Source organism: Ursus maritimus, unplaced genomic scaffold (genome assembly GCF_017311325.1).
Source record: "Ursus maritimus isolate PB19 unplaced genomic scaffold, ASM1731132v1 scaffold_3, whole genome shotgun sequence".
In the NCBI taxonomy this organism is placed as follows: Eukaryota; Metazoa; Chordata; class Mammalia; order Carnivora; family Ursidae; genus Ursus; species Ursus maritimus.
This window is the reverse complement of record NW_024425563.1, coordinates 68948278-68970141: the sequence shown is the minus strand read 5'-3', so window position 1 is coordinate 68970141 and position 21864 is coordinate 68948278. Positions and strand designations below refer to the sequence as shown.

At 33.3% G+C, this 21864-nt stretch overlaps 1 protein-coding gene across 1 annotated transcript in view; it reads left to right on the top strand.

Moving 5' to 3' along the window:
* The window catches only part of VPS50 (VPS50 subunit of EARP/GARPII complex), a 124030-nt gene that overhangs the window by 55002 nt on the left and 47164 nt on the right, over window positions 1-21864 (top strand). The window contains 5 exon segments of the mRNA XM_008686241.2: window positions 135-267; window positions 3203-3291; window positions 11041-11135; window positions 11459-11557; window positions 21709-21799. Coding sequence (XP_008684463.2) covers window positions 135-267; window positions 3203-3291; window positions 11041-11135; window positions 11459-11557; window positions 21709-21799 — 507 coding nt within the window.

Here is a 21864-nt window from a genome sequence, read left to right as displayed (position 1 = left end):
TATTTATAAAATATCCCCATGGTTTCTAGAATTTAGACATTGTCAAAGGTACTTAACACAAATGACATGCTGGATTGATTTCCTTTTTGCAAGTTGTGATAATTTTTAAAGTTGGGTTTTCTCATTTTCTTCAGCATGTTACACCAGACAGCTATATTCCATGCCTTGCTGACCTGTGCAAAGCACTGTGGGAAGTTATGCTCAGCTATTACAGGACTATGGAATGGCATGAAAAGCATGACAATGAGGATACTACTTCTGCTTCTGGTAGGAGATTATTTTAAAAACAACTATAAATATGCTATATTTCTGGAATAAGGACAAAAAAAAAAGGATAGCCATTTCAGGAACTTTAGTGACCCGTAGGTTAAATATTCACCAAAGAAAGTCATTCAGCTTCTATAAAAGCTCCATTACCTTTGGGGATTAACTGGGCCAAAGGACTTCTTAAGTGATAGATATTACCAGTTTTCAGGAATATGTGGTGATGGCTTTAGGACTAAATTATTAACAAGAGGCTTTTAAAAAAATTAATTGCAAATTAGGTAAGACTTTAGTCTGTCCAATTTACGCTTATGTTTAATATTAAATCTATTTGCTAACTTTCAAGTTGTACTAATAAAGCTAGATTCTAAGAATTAATCATTATACTTTTCTGGGGTGCCTGGGTGGCTCAGTCAGTTAAGTGTCTGCCTTTGGCTCAGGTCATAATCCCAGGGTCCTGGATATAGCCCCATGTTGGGTTCCCAATAAATAAATAAACAAATAAATAAAGTCTTTTTAAAAATTAAAAAACATACATAGTTTTCTTCCTTTGAAAACACAGTAGGACTTAAAATTTCCTTTAAAAAAAGGTTTTAAAATATTAATCTTTGAATGGAAAACACAACTTTAAATGACTATGGTATAGTCAGCTACATAAAGAACAAATCTTTGAGAAATTATATTAACTAGACATTATATTTAAATTACTTCATTTGTGTAATTAAATATCTTAAGTGATTATCCTTGAACAATAGATTAAATATTCAAAATACTTTTAAGAGTAATAAATATTTTTATCAGCATTCTGTTTAATATGAACAAAATAAATTATACTGCACAGGTTTTTTGTATTGCATACAATTTAATGAAGCTAGTCAATTAAATTATTTTAGTAACTTCTAATTTCTGAGGTGCTTGGTTTCTGTGTTTGGGTGGGTGGAAGAAAACATATTGTAGGATTCTGGTGGTATAGAAGATATAAGTTTCATATTTGTCTTGACTCATAAGCTGCTTATTAATAGAGATAGTAAATATAGATAGCAAAAAATAACATAGGAAAATTCTATAGAGGGCTTTTCATCCTTTTAGAAATATTGCTGGAGAGATGGTAAAGGAAGGNNNAGAGGAGAAAGCAGAGAAAAGGGTGGGCACTGAGCCATGTTTCTAGGCCAGACTGTTTTTACCCAGCTCCTATACTCCCATCCCTGTACCACCTCTGCGAGCATCGGCATTGCAGTCAGAGATATCTGGCTTCAGATTTTGATTGCCATTTTCCAAAGATGAGAATGTGAAGAAGTTTATCTTCTCCAGGCCTCAGCTTCCTTCTTAAAATGGGAGGTTAAAAAAATCAAAACAAACAGCTCCATAGGGTAGTAACTCATCTACTTGTAGGTTTGCTGTAAAGTTTAGGGATAATGTAAAGTGCTTACACTGGTTGTTGTTCATATCAAAGGAAATGGGTCCAGAGATAATGATGATGATGATGAAATGTCCACAGGCTTTTTTTTTTTTTTTTAATCAAGTTACTTAGGGAATTGCTGGGCTTACTGGGACTCCAGAGCTTCACAAGTTTATCCAGTTTTGGCAACCTTTATTTTTTTCTAGGTGCAGAAACTATTAAGACATTTCAGCATCTCTTTTCCCTTTTCTAGTGCATTATTTAAGGAGAAACCAGAAAGGAAGTTTGAAACAAAGTTAATACACACTTTAGTTATAAGAGTTCAGGGGACGATACACATTCATCATAGTGAAGTTTGCTTTTTTGCTTCAGGCTCATAGTTTGCATGTATTGTTTTATATATGTATGTATTTTCACTGGGGTGTAGAGTCAAAACACTGTTTGAGCCTTATATGCTTAGTACTGTTTGCTAGAATTCCTTAACCTGATTCTGGGTATCTTAAGAATATTCAGGACTCTGATTAGCCTAACATCTGACAATATATTGAATTTGAAAAAGTCATTTATTCACCTGAAATTATTCCTTTCATATTCACATTAAGGAATACAATTGTGGGAGTGTGTAATTTGAATCTTTTTCTTCACAGAACTTCATAAAGCTGATAGGGTCTCAAGAGGTCATCTGCTGTAGCACTACAGTGATACTACTGATATCCTAACACTTTACCATTCTAAAAGAAAACTCAAAAGCAGTCATCCAGGTGCACTATCCTGAGCTGCTGGGTCCATAAAGCCAGACCATACAGACAGTAAAGTTTAAGCCGTTGATCAGATGTACACGCGGCATGAATATGGGGCCTGGCCTACGCAAGGGCCTTTTGCTGGTTACCAGCGCTCACCCTGCTAGCCTGAGATGAAATAATATCCTCAGTTGTTCCACACAGTTTATTCACAAAAAGGCATAATCTTTTTAATAAACATATATATACATGTATTTTCAGTTGCTTTTAGGGGGAAATTTGTTTTCAAGCAAGTCATTGCTCTCACCTATTGAACTGGACGTTGTTAGATTATTTGTCTAGACTGGATAAGACTATTCTGGATCATGAAAAATATAAAACATGTGCATCATTACCTTACTGCATGAGCAGTTCTGCAATCTGTACTCTTGTTAACATGCACATTAACTGATAATTAGGTTAATGGGTCTTGTAATGCCCCGACAGCAGGTAGTATATGTCATTGAGAACCCCATCTCTGGGATCACACTATCCAACTTGGAATCCCAGCTCCAATCGCATATGTACTGAGTGGTCTTAGGTATAAAATACTTAACATTTCACGGTCTAAGTTTATGTATGTTTCGAATGCGTTTAATCCTAACACCTATTTTTGACATTGTTTTGATTGTATAAATATTGAACATATTTTCTATATTTTACAGAGGCTTACAATACATGAAAGTTAAAATGATTTCTTTTTGGAAAACAAAAAAGTTGTGAAGCAAATCTGAAAATGTGTATCCTCTTTTATTTTCAGAAGGGAGTAATATGGGTACTGAAGAAACTAATTTTGATCGTGGCTACATAAAAAAGAAATTAGAACATGGACTTACACGAATATGGCAGGTTTGGGTTTTTTAAATTATTTTTTTTACAAAAACAATAAAAAGTTTCATGTCTACGTTGTTTTAGAAATTCAGTGTTTGAATTTTCTGTACTTATTTGCGTTCCTATAGAGTAATTCTGTGTTAGTTTTTCTTTGAACTAAATCTATCCTTTAATTTCTATAATTTAGTTCACAGTTATATTTGACTATAAATCTTTTAATTTGAGAATCTCCATTGGATATATACATATATTCCTTTAATACAGTTTTGCTTTTAGTGTCCTAGCAAATGTATGCTTTCCTAAATAAATTCCTTTCTTATTGAGATACTGTTTATTTCATTCGTGTTTTCTTTCCTTTTTTATTAATTTTAAGAAAAGGATAACTAAATAGGTGACATATTTGGGCTGAAATCTAGTATAGATGAAAAAAATATTTTCTCAGTCAATGATTTTTGTGCCTTGAGGGCATCTCATGTGTTTATCGGCTGAACGTATCTTCTTTAACTTTTCTTTTGCATAGTAGCATAGTTGTTGTTATCAGATAATTAAATTTGTTAATTTGTTAAAATTTATTATTTCCTAGATAAAAGTGTAATTTCTTTGAAGATAACTCTTTTTTGTTCTTTTTGGACTGCTCTTTTGGATCATATGGTAGTTCTATTTTTAATTTTTTGAGGAACCTCAATCCTGCTTTCCATGGTGGCCTCACTGATTTACATTCCTACCAATAGTGCACAAGGGTTTCTTTTTTTTTACATCCTCGGCGACACTTGTTACTTCTTGTCTTTTTGATTTTAGCCATTTTAACACTTATAAGGTGATATCTCATTGTGGTTTTGATTTGCATTTCCCTGATGATTAGCGACATTGAGCATCTTTTCATCTGTCTGTTGGCCATCTATATGTCTTCTTTGGAAAAATGTCTGCTCAGGTCCTCTGCCCAATTTTAATTGGATTATTTGGGTTTTATGGTGTTGAGTTGTATAATTTCTTTATATATTTTGGGTATCAACCCCTTAAAATTTTACATGGGCTTACAATATATGAGAATTAAAATGATTTCTTTTTTGGAAAACAGAAATGTTGTGAAGCAAATCTGAAGATGTGTCCTCTTTTATTTTCGGAAGGGGACAACATGCATTTGCAAATATCTTCTCCCATTCAGTAGGTTGCCGTTCCATTTTGTCGATGGTTTCTTTCACCATGTAAAGTTTTTTATTTTGGTCTAGTCCCAATACCTTATTTTTGCTTTTGTTTACTTTGCCTGAGGAGACATATCTACAAAGATGTCGCTAAGGCTAATGTCCAAGAGATTACTGCTTGTGCGTTCTTTTAGGAGTTTTATAGTTTCAGGTCTCACATTTAGGTCTTTAATCCATTTTGAGGACTTTTTTTTTCTTTAAAGATTTTATTTATTAATAGAGAGAGCGAGAGCACAAGTAGGTGGAGGGAGAGGGACAAGCAGACTCTGTGCTGAGCCCAGAGCCCAGTGCCAGGCCCCATCTCAGGACCTGGAGATCATGACCTGAGCTGACATCAGGAGTTGGATGCCTAACTGACTGGTTATCCCACCCAGGTGCCCTTAATTTGAGTTTTTGCGTATGGTTCCTCAAAAAATTAATGAAACTGTGGTGGTCCAGTTTCATTATTTTGCGTGTATAGCTGTCCGGTTTTCCCAGCATCATTTATCGAAGAGACCGTCTTTTCCCCAGTGTATGTTCTTGCCTCCCTTATCATAGATTAATTGACCATACAAGGATAGGTTTATTTCTAGGATCTCTCTTCCATTCCATTGATCTATGTGTCTGTTTTTGTGCCAGTACCATACTGTTTTGATTTTGATTTTTTGATTACCATAGCTTTGTAGTATATCTTGAAATCTGGAATTATAATACCTCCAGCTTTGTTGCTTTTTCTCAAGATTGCTTTGGGTATTTGGGGTCTTTTTCATGGTTCCATACAAATTTTAGGATTATTTATTCTAGTTCTGTGAAAAATGCTATTTGCATTTTGATAGGGATTGCATTAAATCTGTAGGTAGCTTTGGGTAGTGTGGACATTTTAACAATATTAGTTCTTCCAGTTCACGAACATGGAGTATCTTACCATTTGTTTGTGTCATCTTCTGTTTTTTTTGTCAGCGTTTCATAGTTTTCAGAGTAAAGGTCATTCACCTTTTTGGGGTTAAGTTTATTCCTAGGTGTTTTATTCCTTTCAGCACAATAGTAAGTGGAATTATTTTCTTTATTTCTTTTTCTGCTACTCTGTTATTAGTTTATAGAAACGCTGCCAATTTCTAGGTATTAATTTTTTGTTTTACAACTTTACTTGAATTCATTTATTATTTCTATTAGTTTTTTGGTCAAGTCTTTCAGGTTTTCTATGTATAATATCCTGTCATCTGCCAGTGACAGTTTAAGCTCTTCCTTACAGATATGGATGCTTCTTCTTTCTTTTTCTTGTCTGGTGTGGCTAGGACATCCGGTACTGTGTTGAATAAAAGTAGCAAGAGTAGCATCTTTGTCTTGTTCCTGATCTTGGAGGAAAAGCTCTTGGTTTTTTTACCATTGAGTATGTTAGCTGTGGGGTTTTCATATATGGCCTTTATTATATATTAAACTACTTTTTAATTTACCATTAATTATGGGTTTGGGCTGACTTTTTTCTGAATATTATGTATACTGGAAAGGAAAATCTCATACTCATTAAATATACATCTCATACTCATTTAGATATACATCTGAGGTCAGATATGAGTTGTTTCTGATTTAATCTCCTGATTTAGTCTCCTATTAATAGACACTAATTGTACATAGTTGAAATTGTAAAATCCATGATAGAATTTCTGGTAATTCTGTGCTTTGAAATATTGACCTGCTCTTTTATATAGCTAGTTTCCATTCAGTCTGGCAACTTTATGTCATTCCAGATATAGGAAAATCTGCTAAATATGAGGTTTAGTAAAACCATTCTCACTTAAGCATTTGGCCGGTTAAAGGATGTGATCATGCTTTTGACTATAGATTATTGTGTTGTAGATTTCAAGGCTTTAGAATATCTTCATCTCCACCACTCCCAAGTCTCCTTTGCCCCCCACCCAGTTCTCAATAGTTCTAAAATAGAATTTTACATACTTTAGGAACTCATTGAGTATTAATTGAAATTATAAGGCTTAATTCAATTGAAAAAAGCAGAAGCTCTGAAAAACAAATGTTTTTGATAACACATTCAGCAGGCAAAACCTGACCTGATTTGAATTCATTCAGCAGCAGAACCAGACCTGTATTGTCATTAAGCTTTTTTGTAGTATTTATTTATCTCATTAAAGTGAACATTTATATGTTGCAGGAATATTAATGTGTTTTGTTTTGGGATATGCCTTAGACCCCATTGGGGGTATTAAATGTGTATGCTATATGTGCCATAATACATTTCTAACATCTGAAATCTTGAAATCCAAAGCACAAGTTAGCATGTGACAATTTATATACATTTATTATACATTTATTATAGAGATAATGAAAAATGGAAAGCATAAGAAGATACTTAACTTTCTTAACATAAAAATAAACTCAAAATCAGAATGACTGTGATTTTTGATATGAACATTTTTAGAATATTTTCCATGCATTTTGACTCAAATAGAAAATCTGTAAGAAAAAAGGTTGTATCACTTGTACCGTTTGGCGGACACTGTGGATTTAAGAACATGGTGGTGAACCCATTGGTACTTGACCTTATGGAGCTTACAAATCTAACTATGTGAAAGTCTCGATCTTCCAAGATTTTCATTTTCATCTTTATATATTTGATATGTAAGAAATTATTCATATTACTCTTACGCTTCTTATTTCTTTTTACTGTAGAGCATTGGGGTTGCAATATATCTACTTTTTGCGAATTTGGGATTTTCTTTATATCCTAGAATGCCACCCACTTTAAAAATTTTTGCTTGAGCATTTGGAAAACAACCGTGTATTTCTTCTTTGTGGTAGGAGTTAAGTTCTATGTGTATATTAAAGCAAGCTTATAATTAATTGCATTATTCTAATCTATATCTTTATTTTTTCTTTGTTTCCTTGGCCTTTGTAATTCTGTGGGAGGAGTTTTAATCTTCCAGAAGGATTGTAATTTTGTCAGGTTTTTGTTTTATTTCTAACGTTAGCTTTTGCTTTTTATACTTGGATGCTATGTTGATTGATGCTGCAATGCTAATAACTACTTTACCTACCTTCTTTGTATGTAATTCCCTTCATTAATTTAAAAAAATATATAGTTCTTTTGTCCTGAGGCATTTTGCCGTGAATTCTAGTTTGCTTTATTATTACCATTGCTGTATTTATTTTGTTCATATATTTTCCTTTGAGTGTCCCTTTATTTTAAATGCTTTTGGATCATGTTTTAGTTGTGTCTTCTATAACGTAAAAGAAATATTTTTTTGAGAGAGAAACTTTATCTTTTAATTGGGCAATTCAATTTGTTCATATTTTTGTTAGTGTTTTAATTCATAGTTCTTTAATTATTAGAGAAGCTGAACATTTAAAAATCATTAATTATTGATTTGTGAATTATTTGCTCATGTTTTTTACTTATAGGTGATTTATGTGATAATGATTTATATGATAATGGGTAATCTTTTGTATGTCATTTGTCTGTCTTTTTTCACTTAACTATATTTTCAATGTGCAGATGGTCAGCATTTTTATGAGGTCAAACCATTGACCTTTATCCTTTGTGACTTATGCTACATTTCTTCTTTTTTTAAAGTTAAAAATTCCTTAATTTTTTATTCCTGGTACCGCTACCACAATTTACAGGGCTACCTACCTGATGTAATGAAAAGAGAAAGACAAAGCTGTACAAGATGAAAGACCCCGGGAATGTACATCTAATTGACACTACATTGCATTAATCAATAGCTGTGGCTATGGCCATCCTAAACAAGCAGGCTTTCCTGTTTAAGCTGCAGTAACTTTTCTGACTGTGGATCATTGTTCCTTCTGTGGCAGATTTTTACAGTTCCTCTAATGCATTTGGGACGACTGTCTCAAAGTAACCTGCAGCTTTCCTGACAACTCCTTGCTCTCTCTCCTGCTAAGATCTGTAGCCCTTTTCTTCTGAATTATTTTAGAACCCGCTGCTACCATATCCACCACTTCCACCACCAGATCCAAAACCACCACCATAGGGACTGCCCAAGCTTCTTCCACCAAAACTGTCCCCCTTCATGGGTCCATAATTTGATTGCTGTTGTCCACTAAAATTTCCAAAATCATTGTGGTTCCTACCACCACCATAGTTACCTCCAAAATTTCCTTCTTCATTGTAACCATCGATCCTATCCTCTACCACTGCCACCGTATCCACCTCCTTACTGTCCATATCCTGGTCTAGCACCACCATCGCCTTCTCTACTACTATAACCACCACCATAGTTGCCACCATCAATTCCAAATCCATTATATCTACTACCATCACCTCCTCCATAACTACCTCTGCTGCCACCACCTCTACCACCATAGCTACCTCTTCTAAAGAAGTTTCCACCACAACCCATAAAGTTGCCAGAGCCACCTCCATGATGTCTTGTGGTCCAGCAGACGGCCTTTTTTTTTTAGAAAGGGTCTTTTTCACTTCACAGTTATGCCCATTAATAGTGTGGTATTTCTGAACAAGAATTTGATCAACTCTATCATGATCATCAAAAGTTACAAAAGCAAATCCTCTCTTTTTTCCACTCTGCCTGTCTTCCATAATTTCTTTGGTTTCAGTCCTGCCATACATTTCAAAATAGTCTCTCAAATTATATTCTTCTGTATCTTCTGTAATGCCACCAACGAAAATTTTCTTCACTGTGAGATGGGTGCCAAGCTTTACAAAATCATCTCTAGAAATAGCTCTCTTTGATTCTGGTGCAGGCCCATCAACCATGTGTGGTCAAGCACAGGTTGCTCCATCCACCTCTTCAACACAAACATAAGTCATAAAACCAAAACCCCTGGAACATTTTGTTTGGGGATTTCTCATCACCACATACTCCGTAAGTGTTCCCCAGTTTTCAGAATGTTCTTTTAAACTGTCATGTGTAGGTTCAAAGCTCAGACCACCAAAAAAACTGTTTTCTTGACTGCTCTGGTTCCTTTGGATCTTGGTCCTCCTTCCACAGCGGCAGTGGTGATGGCGATGGGGGAGGGTCGGGCTGGGGGCGGACTGGGCAGCAGTGTTACCTCTGTTTTGAGACCAGACTTGCCTCTTCCAACTTGAGTTCAATTATCTGTGCTACATTTATTCTTAAAATGCTTTTTCCTATGTAAAGCCAACATTCATCTGGTAATATAGATATTTATCTAAACTTTATATTAATTGCTATATCCCTAATACCTGGAATATTGCCTAGAACACTGAATAAGTACTCAGAAAATATTTTTGCTTTATTGGATTAATTTTTAATCTTTTGCAAACATACGAAAACAGTTATCTAATCCATTTATATGTCTTTTGGTATGGGATATAAAGAGAGAGAGGAGTTTCTCCCCCCCAAATCTAGTTGATTTTTCCTCTACTACTTTCTGAATAATCTTTTTCTTTGTGTCTTTATGTGTGATGCCTCTTCATAGCAAGGTCTAGTGGAGTGAGGAGACTCTGAAGGTAGAGAGACCAGGATTCAAGTCTTAGCCTTGTCATTCACGGGGCATGTGAATTTAGGCAATTACTTGACTTGTGTTCGGTTTTTCTTCTCTTAGAAGGTTAATAAATGCCTGTTCAACAGAGCTGCTTTAGGATTAAAGATAATATGTAAAGTTCTTAGTATAATGCTGATAAAAAGTAAACAATCAGCAAACAGTAGTTTTTACTGTTGTTTATTAAACTGTTGTATATATATTAGCATGATTTCTGAGTTGTTTGTCCTGTTTTCTTGATTCTTTGGGCATTGGTAGTACTCTTTTTTAAAAAGTAGTTTTTAATAAATTTAGTACAGTTAGGACAAGTCCTTCAACGTCATTTACAACTTTTACTCCATCTCTTCAAAGCTTTATATTTTAAAAAGAGGTTTTTTATTCAGGGTTGTTTCTTATTTCTGGTGAATTTTAGAATGATTGTTCATAGGAAAAGTTTTTTTTGTGATTTTGGTTAGAATTTCACTGAGCCGCTACATTAATTTGGAAAAGTTGACGTCTTCACACTCACTCAGTCCCTTGACTCTCATTTTATTGACATTTCTTTTGTATCCTGTTAGAGTTATTAGCTTTTTCTTACAGGTGTAATGTTGCCTATTAAAGTTATTCCTAAGTATATTATATTTCTAATATTTATTTTAAATGGAGTCTCATTTTAAGATACTATAGCAGAAATACACGAAAACTTAATTTTTATGTATTGCACATAATCATGTAGTTATCTTATTCTAATTATTTTTGAATTGATGATTCTAATTATTTTTGAATTGATTATTTTGGGGTTTCTAGCCTACCAAGCCACACATAAATGATGATGACTTTTATTGTCATATCCAAGACAAGGATATAATTTTTATCTCGCATATGTGTATGTATTAATAGTGATGATTGTCACCATTACTATTTTTATATCTATTGTTTATGGAATTTTCTTTGTGCTATCACTGTAAGAATATTGATTATTGGACTATATATTCTTAAGAATGTATTCCTGTCTCATTTTAATGTGTAACTATAGAATAAATGGTTCTGGGAACTTATAATCTATATTTTGGGTTTACTTGAAATATTTTTTTGTTTTGTTTTGCAGGATGTTCAGCTAAAAGTAAAAACCTACTTGCTTGGAACAGATTTGTCTATATTTAAATATGATGATTTCATCTTTGTTTTGGATATAATCAGCAGGTACTGTGTGAGATCTTATTTTATTCTTTAGTTTGAGTCATTCAACGATGATAATCAAAGAAATCATGAATCAGTGAGTTATGTATAACTTTTTCATGGAAATGAAGACAATTGAACATTAATTTCTGCTGGAGGTGTTGTGAGTGTGTTTAAATATTTCTGCCCTTTGGGTGTCTGTAAACCATAATGAATTTGTAAATGTTAGAATTTCTTCGAACATCCATTTTTATGGTTTGTTATCTTTGAAGAAAGATGACCTGGACTACTTTTGTTCTGTAATAAGGATCTTGCTGAAATTTATATAAATCTTTTTATCCAACTAGGTTGATGCAAGTTGGAGAAGAATTTTGTGGTAGCAAATCTGAAGTTTTGCAAGAGTCCATTAGAAAACAGAGTGTCAATTATTTTAAGAACTACCATAGGTAAGAACTGTCATAAAATATGAATGGACTTATTTAGGTAATAAGAATACTTTGTCTAATGCTTAAACCTTATAGCATTAATTGGTTTAAAACAATTACTTTCGAATTTGAAAGAATTTGTCCTTTGTAGCTCTTTTTGCAATGGTTAAGGACTTTTTTTTTTGCCAAAAATGTCATAAAATACTCTCATTACTTAATATTTATTGTAAATTTTAATAGATTGTCCTGAGAGATTCAAAATGTTGAACTAAATATTGAACCAAGTTCTTTATGGGTGAAAGATGATGATTATGTTGGAGTTCACCAAAAGATTTTGGCCACTATCCTATATCCGCATATATGGTGAGAGCTAGTAAGGAAGTTAAAGTAGAGGCAGCACTCAGTGAGGGGTTACTTGAAAGCATCTGCGTTTTAGGAGTAAGAAGGCTTCTAAAGAAGACGATATGATATTCAGAATCTAGCTACAAAGTTAAGATTTTGTATTACATTGCAAAACAGTTACTACTGACTTTAGAAAGGGTGATCAGGAATGGTTTTGGGAATGGAGGAAGGTGGGAAAGAGTGTTTAATTAGCAATGTGATTGTATGCTTAAAGCCTCATTAAATTGAGAGAGCTGTTTATTAGACCTTTCCTGGTATAAGGTGGAGAATATCCTATATCCCTTATATATATTTCATCATTTGAATTGTTATATCTTTTTATTCTACATTTTTATTTTTTTTAAATTAAGTTTTGATTTTGTTGTTATTTTGTGCCAGGGAAAGTGAGGATTTTATTTATTTATTTTCATTTATTTTTATTTTTTTAAGATTTTATTTTATTAATTTTTTTTCTTTCTCAGTGATTTTTATTTTTATTTATTTATTTATTTTATTATGTTCAATTCTGCTTTTCCTTCTTGTTCAGAGTCAGTACCTGGTCACAGTGATAGGTGCCATGTCAGAAGAGAGATTACTAGACATCAAACCAATGATTAATTAATTGTTAAATATATTTAAGTACAAGTGTTCTTTGTTATTGTGAACTATTAAATATGTTTTGAAAGAGATTTAAATTAATCCTGTACCAAAGCAGAGCCTTTGAGTTTTGTAGTTGAATTGAAAAGAATGTCTAGAAGATTAACAAATATTTTTTTCTTAATTGATTAAACCTCAGGAAAACAGTGGTAAGGGGATAGCATGAAACCCTAGCACTGCCTTTATTTGTATACTTTTTTTCCTGTTAAAGCTTAAGCCCTGCTGAAACAGATGGCCTGGCTCGTACACATTGCTGTACAAAAGGGGGAGTTTTAAAATCATAAATGGGAAAAGATAAGGAACTCTGAAGGAGCCAGAAGCCTCACTTACCTGTCAGAATGAAAGCATGACAGATGTCCATTTCCCAAAGAGTACTTTTAGTCAGTAAGACAAATGGGAAACCTTGTGGTGTTCCTAGTGACTGCATGACGTGTGTGATGAAAAAAACCAACCCATTCTACGTTCTACTTTACTTATTATCAAAAGGTGTCTGTCATCTATGGCAGCCAGGTCTGAGCATTTCTAGACTATGACCATGATGGAGATTCCTCACCAAAGTTTACCTTGATGAAATTAGAGACTATAGAAATGAATTATTAAATGTTTCCAAAACACTCATCGTTTTAATGGACTTCTCTTAGAAATATGTGTGAAATTTGTTTCCCATTGAAGAGACTGTACAGTACTTTTAGAAGGAGAGCTGGACTGGGAGATCGTAGGCTTGGGTTCTTATTCCACTTTTGGTGCTTGCCAGCTCTCAGACACGGGACAAATCATTTACCTCTCTGGCTGGTGGTTCTATCAGCTGTGAAATGGGGTAAGTGGGGTGGCTAAACGAAAAGGTCTCCATAAGTGTTGCCTGTAGATCTTGCCTTTTTGTTGCTGTGTTGTATATTGGAATATTGGAATAGGTTAAAAAGTGAAGATTTAATTTTTCTAAAAGTATTCTTCTCTATCCCCAGTATCAAAACGAGTCCAGCTTATATACTGGCTATGGTCACTATCTCGCCAACAGCTGCTATTTGGAAAATTACAATAAAAATAATTTGGTAAAGTTAGTGCCAACCATTAATGTGTTCTGAAATAAATCTTTGTCTTTATAAAGCAAGATAAACTTAACAGGTGGTTTAGAAATGACAAACAGGTGGCATCATTTCTAAGAGGTGGTAAAGCTAGTCACATCACATTAATGTGATGAAAGTCATCACATTAGCTGGGGATGAATCTAAATCTGTTAAATTCCAATTTAATATCTTCTTCACCAAATCATACTACATAAATATTTAAAAGCAGTATGAAATATAGATCAAATGGGTTTTAATTTTGTTAATAAAAGTGTTAAAATATGCTTATAATTTGTTTCATGATGCTGTACTGCCAAATAGAGCTCCTGAGAGTCAAGAAATGTTTAGACCAAATTATTGTAACTTAGAGTCCACTTAGGCTATGGGTTTAAAGATAGCGGCATAGTTAAAAGGTGGAAATAGAAGCATTTTACTCTTTGGGTGGAACATTTATTTATATAAAGTGTACTCATGTTGCTTGTGTTAGTTGTATGAAAGTCTGTATGCCATTATCTTTTTCTAGGACAAAATTAGACAAAATAGACAAATTCCTTTATGTTCAGTGCTGAGTTTGTATACATCCAACGCTATCATTCTTCTGCCAAATGTTGCAGAAGCCCCCAAAGCACAAATTATATGATTTAAACAGTAATGACATAGAAATTATGTAGAATATGTAATTGCCAGAAATTCTATTTAACAAGTGGACTTTAACTTGTAATTACTCTAATGATCAAATCTTATAAAATATTTTCGAGGATCCTAAAGGTACGCAACTGGTGTTAAAAGAGAGGAGAGGTCCCGTGTCCTTTTAGGGAGGAAAACTTTCCCATTGCCTGAGTGGGAAATGTGTGTTTAAATGGGTGTCTCTAACATCAAGTTTAAAGATGTGTGTTTCTAGGATCAAGTTTATTATGTATATACTTCTCTTTGTTTTCTGTCTGGACCAAGTGATTTAATCTTTTTTGTTTTTTTGAGTACTGGGCCTTATATCTTCTAGAAGTCACTTGCTTTTTCTCCCCCCATATATTCTCTGCTAAGTACGTGCTTTTGGTTAAGGTTTCAGAGAGGGCAGTAAATAAGTGATCCGTAGTTTTAGTTTTTTTATGATAGATCTGAGATTTTTTTTTAAGGAAATAATATAACAAATGTAAGGGTTTAAATTTATAAATATCCAACTTATGTTTTAACTTCTATTGTTGTGTAACAAATTATCCTGAAACTTAAGGGTTTAAAACCATCATTTTATCACTATTTCATGTAATCGGGAATTTAGGAAGAGATGAACTGAATGAATCTTCTGCTCCTTAGAGGATTGGCTAAGGTGACTGAGTAGCACTCAGCTAATGGTAGGGTTTGTCTAGAGGATCCAGGATGGCTTTGCTCGCACCTTGGTGGAGATGTGGCTAGAAGGAGGTACACAGCTGAATTTGTTAGCCAGAGTGCCTGCATGTGGTCTTTCCAGTATGATGATCTCAGGGTGGTTGGACTTCTCTTATTGGTACCTGGCTTCCCACAGCACTAGTTTTCCAAAAGACCCAGCCTTTTCCGATGTAGGTTTAGAAGTCATGCAGTCCTTCCACCATATTCCATTGAATACAAGCATGTCATGAGGCTACCCAGATTCAAGAGGAGGAAAATTTGATGGGGGAGTGGTAAGATCATGTTGTATGAGATAATGTGCGTGGGATAGGAGATAATTGTCACAACTCTTTTTGCTATATTCCTTGGGAAAATAGGAGAAATATTTTTAGAAAACAAATGTTCTTGGACTTGGTGGTAATGGTACCAATAAATTATCTTTAATATTTTTTTATATTTTTTAAAATAATATTTTAGATTATTTAAAAGTAAAAATGTTTACATCTCTCAACTATACAATAGGGCTTAAATTTTGGAGTTAAAATGAGAACAAAGTCTTATGGTATCTATCTGATGTCAGACTAACTTCCTCTGCCATAGTTTATAATAGTACCACTCTTAAACTCCTTTTAGTTTATACTGTTGTTATTGATTTCCACTTTGGGCCAGTGTGGTAGTATCAGTGGCCTTGGGTTCCTACCTCTGTACTACTTACTAGCTTTACCACCTCTGTAATTTGGTTTTCTTATTTCTCTGAGCATCAAGTTCCTTCTCTTTAAATGTGACAGGCTTGTAGTGGAATCTTTACCTTCCTTGAAGTGTTTGATTTTATCATTTGTTTTTAGAACCTGACTTTTATTGCAGCAAGTCTTTTATCAGGTTAATTAAAAGATCTGGATTTCACACAGTTCCAATTGGTAGATTTTTTTTCCCTTTAATTAGTAGGTCAGCATATTTGAGATGCCTCTTAGATTGGTTATTGTCTTCTTTACTATATTTGCTCTTTAAAATCTTTTAAATTTTATTTTAATTGTACCTATTCTTTTGTACACCACAGGAGCTTCTTTGTAGCCTATTTGTAGCTTGTTTTTTAAAGACATAGGGGGCACCTGAACTGCTTAAATAGTAAAACTAGGATTGCTTTTCACATAATATGTCAGCATTCATTTCTGTTATTCAGCATCTGATTGCAGTTTGTAGTTTATGTACTCACTGCTTTTTCATCGTAACTGTTATTCTTTATGTGTATTAATAGAGTCAAATAGAAGAAAAAAGTAAAATGCAAATCTTCCAATTTGTGTAAAAATGTTCTTGGGCAAAGAGATGTAAAGGAAGTTTTCCATGGCTTTAAAAATCAATTTGGATAATATTAACCAATTTATCATTCACAGTCACAAAATAAGTCGATTTTTGCCTTTGACTATATTTTTCAACAGTGGTGCAATAAAAATAACAGGATTTGGAAATCAGGGCCCCTCTGCTGTCTACTAGTCGTGACCTTGTGACCCTTCACTAGTGGATTGATGTTGCCTAAGGCCCTCTGTGGCCGTATTTTTAAAACAAGCCTGCCTTTATTGCAGACAATTTAGTTAGGGGAATGAGAAGATTATTAAGATTTTTTTTTCTTTTGAAAAAATATATTAAAGTGTTATATAAAACGTACACACATCTTAATGTACAATTCCATAACTTTTTACATATATGTATACCACATAAACCACCCAGGTTAAGATACAGAATTTTTCCACTACCCTGGAAGGATCTGTTGTGTCCTTTCTCATTCAAAACCATCCTTAGAGATAACTGCTATTTTGACTTCTATCACTACTGATTAGTCTTGCCTGTTTTTAGTATTGTATAAATATTTTTTATGCCCTTCTGAATTGTTTTGCTTTTTATTTAAAGTTTCCAGATGTTTCTTGCACATACACATACCTGTATACACATACAGATATATGCCTGTTTAAGTTGATTTAGTATGTTGACCTGAAATTCCTGTGATCTGGTGGTTAAAGCATTTTATTAAACCTAATAGTTGGGAGATTCTTTTGAATTTTCTATGTATACAGTTATACCATTTGTGAATAATGATGGTTTTATATATTCATTTCTAATCTTTGTACTTACTCTTTAGGACCTCTGGTACAATTTTGAATAGAACTGGTGACAAGGCGTGGTCTTTATTGTGCAGTGCTTGGTCATTAGGTATGATATCTGTGGTAGGCTTTTATAGATACTTCACGTCAGAGTAAAGACATTCCTAAGAGACAAAGTATACTTTAAGTCAAGAAGTATTGCTAAAAATAAAGAGAATACTTTCGTAATGATAAGACAGTGTTCACTAGGAAGATATAACAATCCTAAATTTGTATGCCTGTACTGACATAACTCCAAAACGTATAAAGCAAGATATTCAGATTAAAAGGAGGAAGAGACAGTTCTATAATGATAGATTTTTTTGTATGCCACTTTTAGTGATTGATTGATAAAGGAAGCAGAAAAAAATCACTGAGGATATGTGTTCAACTAACATATTTAATAATATTTGCTTCTTTTGTATGTGCGTGTGTGTGTGTGTCTGTGCATGTGTGAGAGACACAACAGTTGCAGAGTACATATTTTTTTCAAGAGCACACAGGAAGTTTATCAAAATTGATCATCCACTGTGCCATAAAGCAAGTTCTTTAAAAATGTCAAAGGATTGAAGTCATAGAGCTTACATTCTCTGACCACAGTGAAATTAAACTAGAAATAAATAACAGAGATAACATGAAAATGCACCAGTGTTTGGAAATTAAACAATCTATTTCCAGTGGTCAAAGAAGAAATCATATTGGGAATTAGAAAATCTTTTTAAATGAATAATAAAACCATGGCATCAAAATTACGGGATTCAAAGCAGAGGGGAAAATTTTTAGCTGTAAGTGCATTTTTTGGAAAAGAAGAAAGTTTGAAAATCAGTGCCCTAACCTTCCATTTCAAGAAGTTACAAAAATGACAGCAAATTAAACAAAAGGAAACAGAAGGAGGAAAATTACAGAGCAGAAATCAATGAAATAGAATGCAAATGTATAATAGAATTCTATAAACTACTAGCAAGGCTGAGCAAAACAAACAAACAAACAAACAATATCAGAAGTTGATCTATAGATCCTAGACATTAAAAATGTGATAGTGTGTCAACTATACTTCAATTTAAAAAAAGAATACAGTGAATGTGTAGTGATATAGATACATAATAAAATGGTAGGAACACCTTTATGCATGTAGATGAACAAATTTCTTATAAAACCAAACTTAATAAGCAGACAAAATAAAATTGAGAATATCTGATAGACATGTGTCTTTTAAAGAAATTGAATCTGTACTTTTTAAAAAAACACTTCCATCTCTAGGCCTTTAAGGAAGAAATATCAACACCAACTCTTTCAGAGAGTAGACAAAGAGGGAATTCTTCATAACTTATTTTATGAAGGCAGCATAACACTGATACCAAAACATAACAAGGACATTACAAAAAAGAAAAATTAAAGGGGAATATCTCATAAGAACATAGATGTAAATTTTCTATACAAATATTAGCAAATCACATTCAGTGCTATCTAAAAAGAATAATGACCTCACAAACAGGTAATGTTATAGGAGTACAAGTTTGGCTAAATATTTAAAGTTAATTTAATTTACTAATTAACAGAATATAGGAAAAATCCTGTAAGAATCATCATAGTAGATGAAGAAAAAATTTTGATAAAAAAAATTCCACCCTATTTCATAATTGTAAGAAATCATGCTTGTGTATAATTTTTACTTTCAGTCTAATTATGGCCTTATATTTAAAGTGTGTCTCTTTTAAACAGCATATAGATAATCTTGTTTTGTTTTGTTGTTGTTGTTTTTAAATCCAGTCTGATAATTTTTGTATATTGTTTGAACTGTTTTTTTTTTCCTATTTCCATTTAACGTATTTATTGGTATAGTTGGGCTTAAATCCATCATATTGCTGTTTTATATCTAAGAGTGTTATTCTTTTTCCATTTATATTTTGTCTTCCTGTCTTTTGGATTGATGATGCATATTTTTTATTTTAATGCTATTTTGTTTCTCACTTAGCTTTTTAAAAATAGAGTCTTGTAGTGGTTACTGTCTTTTCAATATACACTCCTGTTCTGTTACAGTCAACTGTAGGTTAGTATACTTCCAGAATAGTGCAAGAACTAACTTTGTAACTGCATTTATCTTTTCTTACCCTTTTAGTGTTTTTATATGTTTTTATCATATACTTTTACTTTCTATCTTGTTTCCTGTATACTCTTTATGCAGAGGGTTGGCTAAGCAGCTTTTGTCTGTGAGTTGGTACCTTTTTTCACTGTAATAGTTTTATATTATTATGTAATAAATTGACATGAGCTTAACAGCTTAAAACAACATCCATTTATTTATGTCACAGTTCTGAGGTCAGAAGTCTGGATCAGCTTGTTTAGGTGCTGAGCTTTTCGGTGTTTCAAAGGGCCAAAATCAAAGGATCAGCAGGGCTGGGCTCTGATCTGAAGGCTTTGAGGAAGAATCCACATCTGAGCACATTCAGGATGTTGGCAGAATTCAGTTTCTTGTGGTTTTAGGACTGAGATCCCTATTTTCATGGTGGCTATCAGCTAGGGAACATTCTCACTTCTGGAAGCTGTTCTCCAGTCCTTGTGCGCAACCATTTCCATCTTAAAAGCCAATAATGGCACATGGAGTTTTCTTATTGAGAGCTTTGACACAGATACATGGGAGAAAATATTGTGAAGACTGGCAGAGATTGGAGTGCTGAGGCCACAGGCCACAGAATGGTCGTAACTGCCATAAGCTGAAAGAGGCAAGGGACAGATTGGTAGATGATGTGCAGAGCTTCTGGAGAGACTGTAGCCCTGCTGGCACCTTGACTTCGACCTAGTGATACTGGTTTTAGACTCTGGCCTCCAGAACTATAAGAGAATAAATTTCTGTTGTTTTAAGTCACTGTTTCTGGGGGTTTGCTACAGCAGCCACAGGAGACCAATACAAAGTGGAATTGCTGGTAGCTCTACGTTTAACAATTTGAGGACTACCAAACTGTTTTCCAAAGTGTTTCTGTCATTTTAAATTTCCATCAGCATTATATAAGGACTCTAATTTCTCCAAATCTTTACTGGCACCTGTTAATTGTCTGTCTCTGATTATAGCTATCCTAGTAGGTCTGAAGTGATGTCTCATTATGTTTTTGACTTATATTTCCCTAATGACTAATGATATTCAGCATCTTTTTATATGCTTATTGGTCATTTGTATATCTTTGCAAAAATGTCTATTTAAAGCCTTTGCCCATTTTTCAGTTGGGTTGTTTGTCTTTTTATTGCTGAATTGTAAGAGTTGTAAACTTTTACAGTTTTAGTTCTTACATTAGGTCTGTGGTCCATTTTAGTTAATTTTTGTATATGATGTGAGATCTGGGCATAATCACTTTTAGGATAATCTCTGCCATTACCTCTTCAAAACTGCTTCCATTCATTCTGTCTTCTCCATTCAGTTGTGTGCATACTAGGTGTTTTGACTGTGTCTCATGTATCTTTTATGAGCTTTTCTGTCGCTTCCATTTTTGTTTTCAATTCGTGCTTCAGTTTGGATGATTTCTATTGATCTGTCTTGAGTTCATTAATCCTGTCTTCTGCTTAACCAAGTTTTAGATTTGAGGTAGTTGTATTTTTCAGTTACAGAATGTCTGATTCTGTTTTTGTTTGTTTTTATTATTGCAATTCTTTGAACTTCTCCTTTCTATTTGTACATCTTTTTTCTCTATTTTATTTAACTTAATTATAATAGTTATCTTAAAGTCCCCTTCTGTTAATTCTAATATTTGGTGCAGCTTTTGCTTCTTACAAAGTTACCCATTTATTGCCTCTTTACTTTAGAAATGTGAATTTTAAAAAAATCTAGATTTTGTTTTTAGCAGGTTAGTAATAACAATGAAGCTTTTGCAAGAAGGGGAAAAGTAGGGCAGGCACTGGCCTTTTGTTTTCTGGGTCAACTGGAAGGAAGTAGTTACTTTTCTAGAACTGCCTACATAATGTACTGATTATTCAGGATAGACAGTAAACCACAATAGCATTAAAAAAGAAAGAAGATATCAATGTGATGTAAGTGGTTAGTGCAATGCTGGCTATGTAAGTGCCGTACTTGGTAATTTAATTTGTAAGTGCTGTGTAGAGATAGGCCCTGAGCTAAATATATTTGGAGAGTGATAATTATCTTGATCTTGTGGCTTAGTAAGTATGATTAAGATCTTTGCTATTTAGCATAAAGCATTTATTAGTATTAATGATCTCATAAACTTTGTAAATTGTTTCTCTGTTTTTTGGCATTGATATATGATTAGCTAGGGATATTTTAAGTACGTGAGTCGGGGAGTAGCTTTTAGTTTCATCCCTTAATAAAAATATCATTTCCTGTACATTCATTATTTTTGTAATATAGTAGAGATATTGTGAGGTTAGTAAATATTTGAGAGTTTTTTCTCTTAAAGATGATAAAATATTAAGTAAAAGTAAATGTGTTTGTTGTGTTGGTTTGAATGGATTCTCAAAGTTGATTATGATTATGATAATTCTATAATGTATTTTATTTTCTTAATTCTTGTGTGCAGTGTACTTTTCCTCTAACTTTTTGGAGTGTTTGTTTCCTTTTTTTAAGAACACGGCTTGATGAACTGAGAATGTTTCTAGAGAATGAGACCTGGGAGCTTTGTCCTGTGAAGTCAAATTTCAGCATCTTGCAACTTCATGTAAGTGTCTGTTAGGAACAAATGACTCTGTCTTTTATTTAGTTGTCTTTAAAAAAAAATCCAGA